Source organism: Pleuronectes platessa, chromosome 1 (assembly GCF_947347685.1).
Source record: "Pleuronectes platessa chromosome 1, fPlePla1.1, whole genome shotgun sequence".
Classification (NCBI taxonomy): Eukaryota; Metazoa; Chordata; class Actinopteri; order Pleuronectiformes; family Pleuronectidae; genus Pleuronectes; species Pleuronectes platessa.
In genome coordinates this window covers 28,968,824-28,979,172 of record NC_070626.1, presented here as the reverse complement: position 1 = coordinate 28,979,172, position 10,349 = coordinate 28,968,824, and the positions used below count along the sequence as shown (strand labels likewise).

General features: G+C 42.1%; 1 protein-coding gene across 1 annotated transcript; it reads left to right on the top strand.

Annotated features, from left to right (window-relative positions):
* The first annotated feature begins 872 nt into the window (after nt 1-872).
* Nucleotides 873-4,311, top strand: LOC128441267 (methylthioribulose-1-phosphate dehydratase). Its single transcript, XM_053423754.1, has 6 exons — nt 873-1,276; nt 1,552-1,600; nt 1,728-1,845; nt 2,385-2,520; nt 3,204-3,371; nt 3,491-4,311. The coding sequence occupies exons 3-6, from the start codon at nt 1,752-1,754 to the stop codon at nt 3,582-3,584; spliced, it is 492 nt and encodes a 163-aa protein (XP_053279729.1). The 5' UTR covers nt 873-1,276; nt 1,552-1,600; nt 1,728-1,751; the 3' UTR covers nt 3,585-4,311.
* The last annotated feature ends 6,038 nt before the right edge of the window (nt 4,312-10,349 follow it).

Genomic DNA, 10,349 nt, shown 5'->3' with positions numbered 1-10,349 from the left:
AAGAGCTGTATGGTTTAGCTGCAGTGAGCTGAAGAGCCGGGAGTGTTGTCAAACATTTTCCACCAAAAAAATAAGTGTATTTATATTTTCAGTGAGTGCAGCTCTGCATTTTAAGTTTTTTTTTCTGCAGTTGCTTTGGTTTGACTCAGAGATGAGTCAGAGCCGGAGGCAGCCTCACCAGAACTTGCACTCAAAATCAATATGGTGCTCCTTTATCTGGTGCGTTTGTTGTGAGATAAAGAAGAGTACAGTGACTGTATCCTCTACTTTCTGTGGGGAAGTGTTAAACCGCTCAAGACTTGAGTTAAAAATATGATCATTGTCCATGTGTGTTAAACATCGCAATGCAGTGTTAGTATACTTTTCATTTCAGTCTTCTTTCTCATTGTGGTTTTGTTTGGCCACGGCTATAGAACGCAACTTTCCAACAGTGACGAGACCTTGTTCAGGAAAAGTGATGAAGCTGACTCACAACACGAGTCACTTCAGTTTTTTACATTGCATGTTCAATTTATATTTCAAGAAATTGGAAGATCAGAGCCTGATCCACAAAAAGCACTGAAAAATATCAGAAATAAAAAGAATCACTTACAATAAGTGCTTTAAAGTTTTGGGCCCGGTTTATGGAAAGAAAAGCTTTTGTGACTCCGTCAGGTTTTGCAATAGCTGGAGAGTTTCAAGCCAGCACAAGCCAAAACATTTTCTTTGAGGTGAAAACAAAAGACGCTCTGACCTGTTCTGGAATCTCACCATCTTTCCAGATTCGCATCTAAATTGGGCGGCTTCTAAATGCATGGGTCCTCTTCGTTATCCTGAGATATTTGTATTCTCTCTCCCCCCCCCCCCCCCCCCAAGTTTTGCAATTGTTGCATATTAGAAATGTCGAGTATTCTGATAGGGGCTCACTCTGACATTCTCCAAGACATTTTACAAAGAATGACTGGAGCAACTGGATAGTACATCCAAAGTTCAAATCCCCAAATTAAGGCCACATCCAAACGACTCTGCTGCGGATACGCTTGGTTTCCACACTTCTGTGGAGTTTTAGAGCTGCTTAAACAAAGTTTCGGTTCGATGCTGCATTTCAGCAGAAATCTGAGACGCTTGGAAACAATAACAAAGACACTCCCCTTGCTGATTGGGTGTTTTCGGTCATGATGTAGCCTTCACTGATTCGTCAGGCTCTCATCACATGACCTCCTTTTCAGCAACGACTATCAGGGCAGCAACATGGATAATCAATAACAAGCGTTTCTGAACCTGTTCTGTTGGGCAGGTAAATCCTTCAGGCGTAGGAGACGAGCTATTATGTGTAGCCTGAGTCTTTCTGCACTTATAAACCAAAGGACCTTGTACAGTAGTGCTCACATGATATTCGTTTCAGGCATGTTAGTATGAACGAGGAGTAAAACTGATACAGAGACAAATTTGCGACATCGTTTTAAACCTTTTAACACAAAAACATATTTTGGATGTAACACAAAACAACAACTCTACTGTCCCTTTCCCTGATATGAAGACCAACCATGTTGTGTGTCCTGTATCTCATAGCGAGCACATCTACATCGCACCATCCGGGATCCAGAAGGAGAGAATACAGGTGAGCAACTACCACACTGTGAAATCTTTCTCTGCTTGACAGAGACGTTGAGTCATATTCAAGCAGTTTTTAAATGAGCAGTTTTTTCAAGTAATTCCTACCTTTTGTTCTGATTTGTGCTGCTCAGCCCGAAGACCTGTTTGTGTGTGACATGGAGGAGAGGGACATCAGCTGTCCGCCTCCCTCCAAGAAGTTAAAGAAGAGCCAGTGCACGCCGCTCTTTATGAATGCCTACACAATGAGAGGTGAGTCATACACCATGTCCCCCATAGGCACCACAGTGTGAAGTCAGTGGGTGATGGAGCTGACCAGTAGTCTGACTCCCACCTATTTCCTTTCAGATGAAATCAGTGACTTAGTGCAGCACAAAGAAAGAAAATTATGTTTAAATATATGATATTTAAAAGGCTGAATGGAAATGAGGTTTTCCTCTAATTTCAAAAAGACCTCCTAATGTTCTGGAGAAGAAAAGAATGATTTTAAAAAACTTTATTCAACGTCATAACTCAGGAGCAGAAGAGGAGATTGTGACTTTACTTCCTGAAACTTGTCTGTTTGTTCATAAAACTGCAAAAAGCACTGATTCTAGTCTTTTGGATAAATTTGTAATATTACTTTCCACAAAATAAATCAGAGAACTTCACCGCCGTGATCCCACCGTGGGCATTCTAATTCACAGTCATCTCTTGCCTTGTTACAATTATCATTTCAGAAAGCCCACACCTGTAGATAACATAGGAATAAAAAATCCAAATCTGCTTTTGCTTTGTTAAAAAAAATCCAGGGGCTCAGGCGGTGATACACACCCACTCCAAGGCTGCTGTCATGGCCACGCTGCTGTACCCTGGCAAAGAGTTCAGGATCACCCACCAGGAGATGATCAAGGGGATCCGTAAGGGCATGGGCCGTACCAACTACCAGTACGTATGAGGGGAGGGAGGAGCGGTGACGTGGAGCTTTAGGAAAGTTTGTCATTATGACGTAATGGAGGCTGTCATCGAAATGTTCAGTTCTGTGGTGGAGGAGTGTGTCCATGGTACAAAGTTCATATTCACTCACTGCCCCAAAACTCTCGAGGGTCGAGACAGAGAGTGGGGAGTAAACAATGTCCTATAATAACATCTGACCCTATTGTGAAGTAAATGTACAAAGATCAGAGACATTTCCATCTTGTCCTAGTTCAGCAGCTGCCATCTGTGCTGTGGAAATCCACACGTCTGAGTTATCACCTTCATTTGGGTTAAGAAAAGCATAACCAGGGTACAAGCAGTGAACTGCGGGAGGAGGAACATTTCATCACACAGTGTTTTGTGTTTACACGCACACGATTATATAAAAAGATCTTTGTTGGCATCTCAGGAATATGTCCTGTCTTGCCTGACTTTTCTCACCAGCTAACAGGATAAAACCTGTTGATCTGTGTAATACAGGCCGTGTTGCACTTCAGAAAGAAAGTGAATTTACACTCTTCATTTCAGGATTGATTATTGTCTTTATCTGAAACGTTAACTCACACTTTTAAAAGCTAATGGCAAACGTTGACGTCTCAGAGAGTTTCCAGCCCGGGTGTAGTTTATATCTTTTGTGTGCTGCACTTCCACAGGTACGATGAAACCCTGGTGGTGCCAATTATTGAAAATACGCCCGAGGAGAAGGACTTGAAAGATCGGATGGCTGTAGCGATGGAGGAATTCCCAGATACGTGCGCAGTCCTCGTGCGCCGGCATGGAGTTTACGTCTGGGGCGAGACGTGGGAGAAAGCCAAGACCATGTGAGTATTAACCCCCCCCCACCCCCCTCTCCAACCCCCCCTCCAGTGCTATTTACCTCTCTGACCTTGTTTATGACTAAGAGTGTAAACTTTTGTCTAAAACACTGCTTCACTTTTAGGTGTGAATGCTACGACTACCTGTTCGATCTGTCCGTCCAGATGAAGCAGTGTGGACTGGACCCTGCCGCCCTCCCACTGGAGCACAAAGTTTGACACTCTGCTGCCGCTCCTTAAAGAGACGTCTGTCTGAACGGAGCCGATCGTAATCATTTGCCTTTCACGCCGGTCTGCTTCAAATTGGATGAAATTTGATGCTGAGGGCCGATTCAGGACTGAAGGAGATTGAACGCTCGTGATCCAGAGGCACCTGGAGGTGCGCTGCAAAGCATTGTGGGACGACTGCAGTGAAATCAACGTCCTCGGGTTGAGACGCTTTCCTGTTCAAGCTCGACGAGTGCTGGAGTTGAGGTCTCGACTTGAACGTGGTGGAGCCTTTATTTAAAAAGTCCTGTCTTTGTTTCAATCAATAAAAACGGATGGAATGTAAATCGTTGAAATGAAGAGACCAACATCAACCAATTAATTTCTCATGTTGTTATTTCCTCACTGTATGTAAATGACCTAGAGGAGCATCAATCATTAATAGCTGCATTCAAATCCATTGACAAAGAACTGACACAACTTTCTTTACTAGTCTTTTTCTAAACCTTTGAGTCAGACAAGATGCTCCTGCTAAACTCAGACTAGTATTAAATCCAGATCAGATCAATTACTGTACATGCTCTTCACCAGATCCCAAATCAACCATGATTTTAAATATCAAAAACTGGTGGAAATTAAGAGTTAAAAATTATAAATAACTGGCTGGATGACAAACTCTCTCTTAAAACTCACATTAATGAGCCATCGAGGAAGATAAATTGTGTTTCTTTCATAGAAATGATCAGTTTTTTACTTTCACAAATAGAGTGCAGATTGTTTAGGCAAAATTTTTATCAGTGCTAAATACGCAGATGTGATTAACATGCAAGCTGCTACACACACTCAAGCCACCGGAGGCTTTATATCACAGTTCCCTTTATTACCAGCGACAGTAATCGGAGCCATCATTGTCCCGTGTACCTGAGAGTAGCGTGGCCTTCACTTGCCACACGTACAAAGCTACTTCTTTATTTATCATTCCTTTTAAAAATTAGAAATATGGATCACCACACTCCTTCTCAACAACACTTGACAAACCCTACATGCACACGGAACTGAGTTAAAGTGCATTACTTGTTTATGTAAATGAAGGGGCTCCATTGTAAACCAGAGCAGTGCTGACAACTGGTTTATACCCTACATAAAATAAAATATCTCTTATCTATTTTTCAGAAAAAGCTGAGTGATGTTTGCTTTTGTTTTCTGCACAAAATCATCAAACTCCTTTTTGTTGTTGCTTTGTGATAAATGCAGGATACGTACAAATGGCTTCGGTCATTTTGACAAACACCTTTCAGGGGAAATAACGCTGCTTCTGCACTGAGCAGAAGGAGGAGCCTCGCTGTGTCCGTGGACCCTCTCACTCCCACTGCACCATACTGGTCTGGGCAGGTCCATTTGGCACTGGCATTGCACAAACCCTGTAGATCTTTGCTCAGCGTGCCTTCAGCCATCAGCAGACTCATTCTCCCATGAAAGCAGGAGCTGTTGTTATTTTAACAAGCTCCCTCTGCTGCCACCATCCCAGTGCCTCCGCAACTGCTCTCTGAAAACAGAGCTCTGGCAAATCGGCCGCAGGCTCAGTCAAAATTGGAAAAACAAGAAATATATATATACATACGAAATAATTCTTCCTTTTGTAATAACAATGCCGAGATACCCCCGTCTTCTGATTACTGAGGCATTCTGGGGAAATCATTTGAAAGTAGAAACTGAATGCAAGAACCTTGTAAATACATAAATGAATTGTTAGATCTGTTTTACAGTTTTCTTGATGCTGCTCAGTGATTTTTATCTACAAAAAACAAACTGGTATATAAACAAGAAAAAAGAAAAACGGCTGAATATTCAGCGACGTCAAAATCAGATAAAAAAATCTGGCCTCCACATTTCAAGGGGTCAACTGCCTGCAGCAGATGTGTGTATTATGCAGCGTATTACAATATTCACTATGTATTCACATTAATATGTATTACCTGTCAGCCAGAAAGATTCAGCAACAGAAACATTAAGAATTAAATATGAAGGTTAAAAAAACGGAGTCACAACACAGAGGCTGTGGCACATTAACCATTCTGTGGTGACGCCGGCCGCTCCAATACTTAAAGTGAGTGAAACTGCTGCAGGTAAACGTCCATTTTGGATTTGGGGGGACCGGCCCAGAGCTACAAAGCACAGGTGGTCACTTTGGAGATAAGCAGGAACTCAGAAGAACGAGGATTCAAACCGACCAGAGGAGCATTTTTAAACCTCAGTGGCAGAAACAGTGATTTTCTGACATTTCTGACACGACAACGCCGAGATCACGTGTTTTTCATTTACAGCTCATCTCAGGTTGTTATCACCAGAAGCTCTGCTGACCTCGTCCTCGGTGTCTTCTACGTCTGAGGCTCCACTTTTTCATCTTGTGATATTTGTTTTCTTTTTGTTGTTTTCATTCCTGCATGTGTCCGTGGTTAGAAACTCTTGTTGTGGTCTCACATCGACTCCTCTGGGGTTTCTGCAGGTTTTATACCAGGGGGGCCAAGGGGTCAGGGGGACAGGGGGAGGAAGTACCATATATGTGTCTCTATTCAGGGGCCACGTCCTCCTGAGGACCAGGTCAACTACTGTGTCCTTCATCAGCCACTTAGACAGACAGACTGAAATGAGATGCTCTGGTTTTCTTATTTCATCACCAGCTTGTTCCGCCTTTCCAGCGGCAGCCTGTTAACAGAGCTATGAACCAAAAGTTATTTAGTTAATTAAAAATGTGGAAAATTTGTGGTTCAATTAGCTGTTTTAGTTGAGTCTTTACTTTAAAAAAATAAAGTCCAGGTCTCCAGAGTTCAGTGTGAAATGAAAGCAGGTGAGGAGAAGCACTGGTGGAAATAATGATATTAATGACCCGGGCCTCTTGAATGGAACAGAGTCATTATTGAGGTGTTCAGGAACACCGGGGCCTTTTCCTACTCATCATCAAACTGCCTCGTTATAATAATAACATAATGACCTTATTGAACGCTCTGTTCTCTGTAAGGCGCACGGTCTTAATTCATGGGATTAGCAGCACCTTGGTTTAGAGGCTTTAGTGTCAAGTCAAATGGGCGGCGGTGAAAAAAACTCAAAGAGCTTGAGGCCAACTGCAGAAACACAAAGAGAAAACCTCCCTCCCAAAATCAGGTCGCTCACTCTGACAAGAATCAGTTGGGAAACGTTTAAATGAGCAGTAAAAGAAAATCATTCTAAATTCCCGACAGATGATATTTATTCATCTGGTGCACGCAACATATTAAATTGTTCTGCACATGATAAATATCTTGTTTGCACCACAATGGAGAGAACTCTGCTCTTATTTTCTTCTCTGAATGTCATGTAATAAAATTCCTGCTGCTCTTCTAGGGAAATCCTTGGCTGCACAAACATGAGCTTCACACAAAGTAACCAAAGTGTGCAGCAGCATACACGTTATTTGTCTTTTGTGCACAAGATATTTATTGTGTGGGAACAAGTTATTATTTTGTGCACACAAATAACAAAAAAATGTAAAATCTGCCAGGACTTCTGTCAGCAGCTGTAACACAATGTCTATTTGTTCCTCGGTCAAAAGAATCACCCAGCAGCTATTTATACTCATATCATGTTAATTTCTCTTTTTGATTTGCTGGTACAGGACAGGATGTCGCAAATTATTCCAATGCGACAATTAATAATGCAACTGTATAGCAGAAAGACGTCAGGAAGTCCTGTGAGGTTGAGGTAGAGAAGTCATCACCAAACATGCTGGAGGCCATCTCTAGTTCACCAGTTTAGCACTGGGGGGAGATAGATATGAGCACAGGTGATCCACAGGAAATCCATTAGCCATCAAACTGGCAAACTTGTCTGGTAACGACTCCAACAAAATGAGCTGAAGTCACAATCACAGAGAGAGAGGGGGGGGGGGGGGGAACTTTCATCCTGGAATCCCGGGATTTAACGTGTGATCAGAAGTTGATCATCTTTAAACTTTGTGACTTAATAAAACGAGTTGATTCTAACGCTGTAGGAAAGTGTGTTTTTCAAAAGGTGAGTTGATTTTTGAGAGAACAGCTCTTGGATGAATCAATCAGTCCAATTGTATTTGTATAATCCATATTCACAAATTCACAAACGCGTCTCATAGGACTTAACATGAGGCAACATCCTCTGTTCTTATCCCTCGACCCAGGTATGTTCAGGGCCTTGATATTTACAATTCTGTGCAGATCTAGAGAATTACACTAGTTTTCATAAGGAGATGGTTTGGCCTTGGCGGAGGTAGATCAGCTCCACGAGGCCCCTTTAGTTTGCTACTGGTTTGCAAACATCATCTGCTGTGGCTGGATGCACCCACCGGCCCAGTAAACAGCCCCACTAGCTTCCCACTCCAGGTGCAAATAGCTGTTGACCGAACGGCATCTGCCAGAATGAGTGCGGAGGAGAGTCGGAGGCTAACTGAGCGACAGGTGGATCCCCGGTGTGTACGTACGAGGTGGTGAACAGCCACAGGTGGAGCCGTCGGTTTGTCGGGACGTTCCCTGAACTCCACTTTGTAATCACACTCAACAAACTGCTGCTCCCTTCAGGTCGCTCTGTGACTCAAGCTCTGAGGCGTGACTTCGCCCAGTGTTTGCATTTCTGTTTGAACCGCATCAAATCAGGGCTCATTTTAATTTGTGTTCATGAGACTTAAGACGGTGAACGCAGTGTGTTGCCTGGCTCGGGAGAAAGAAGAATCACACTTGTGCGTTTGATCCTCTCCTCCTTCATCACTGCAGCCATTAGCTGTGTGTTGTTGTTGTTGTTGTTGTTTTTTTTGGAGCACACTATCAGCTGCTGTGCAGGGCATCTCATTACGAGCGCTGCAGAAAAAAATCGTATTTTCCTTTTCAATCAAGCGAGGGACATGGAACAGCTCGAGTGGCGACGCGGAGCCGCTCAGAACATAAATTACGCTCAAGTTGTATCAGCGTGTTCGGCACCTATGTGTCGGGAGAAAGGGAACACTCATCGCTGCTCCGCATCTTTCAGGATATTGATTAAATTGTAAAAGTGTTTATGATTTTTAGCTCCAGTAAAAGCCCTGTGACAGGCCAAATGGTGACATAAATTCAGATATTGACGTTCAGACGCAGAAGGAGATCCTGCTCATGTGTGTCTGCCGCTCCGCATCCGTCCACGCAAAAAGACACAACACGTGAAAGACACAACATGTGAAGCTCCCTGTGTGTCTCCACGTTGACGTTCTCGTGGCTCTTCAATCTGTTTGTCTTCATTTGTCTTCATTTGATGGAAGAAGAATGGATTTGACACCAGAATATGATTATTTGTATTTTCATCAGTAATTTGTCACTTCACATTTAGTATTAAATATTATGGGTAACATGTATTTCTATTAATTATTTCGCTGATTTATGTGGCCGAGCTATAACTGTACACAAGTTGTTATCTTCATGATTTAGGGTTGTTTATCTATTCTTGGTTATGTTTATCTTGAGCCGATTACTTTTATCTTACGAGTCTTGTCGGTTAAATTTTATGTTCTGCAAATTCGATAATGGACCAAACGCAGACAATGTGTTGCATTGATTTTTCAATTGTTTGTCTTCATTTACTGCGACAACAACAAAAGAAAACACAAAAGAATAAGCTCATACTCATACGCATAAGTATATGTATGTAGATAAAAAGGGGGTGGAGCATCACCTAGGGGAGGAGCCCACAAATGTTTGGATCCACATGGATCAGGGAACGGATCCAGGATTTATTTATTATAACTTAAGAATTAATTCATCACTTTTGATAAAATGAACAAAATGCAAATGATGTAATGCAATTTGGTGCCAATTCAAATAAACGTCCTGTGATATAGTGAATTTTCATACATTTTATATTTAAGGGATGAGGCCGGGACTAACTGGAAATATTCACTATATTCACAAATTCTACCTGAATATCCGGCAGCAGATGAATTCCACTTCATGCTGCTCATTCTTCTGTGGTGTTTGCTGCTCGGTGTGATGGAGGCAGTGAAGATAAAGACAACCAGACGTTCAATGGGTTTGTATCAATAACATATCGATAAAATACAGAAATTAATCAGAGCAACAGGGAAACATAATCGATTTGGACCGAACATTGAGTGAGTTTATATTCTGTGTATTCAGAATTTAAATCCTGGGTTAGGTTTATGGTTATCTGCAGTGAATGTGAACTAATAAACACGACTTTACAGACTATACACATATATATATGTATATATATATATATAAACCCTATGAACAGTAATCATCAACACAATGGAGCTTAATGAACCTTCAATTGTGTTGCTGAGGAGTGTCACTTGTGATTCATTGATGCAAACACATCAGGCACTTGTGAATCACTTCTGAACACATTTAAATACACTTGTGTAAAGAAAACCAACACAGGACTTTGAGAGGGATTCATTTCTGATTCAGGACTCGAGGTGCTGCTGCTGGTTCACGATGGTATTGAGACTTAAGCCTCCGCATCAGGTTTGATTTCCTGAGCCGCCCGCTACACCCTCTAACCCAGACAGATGCTCGATACGCTCAGAAATCACATATGAATCTAAAATAAGCAAATGGGTTGTTGTTATAGATTTTTTTGCTACAGTTAGAGAAAAATGAATCGTCTGCTTATTTTCTCGTGTGTCCTCAGCGAACAGAAATGGTTTCATAGGTTTTAATGTGAATCAGTCGCCTCAGAAAAAAACTAATCGTGGCGGCAGCAGCTCTTTGCTCTGGGCCGTCG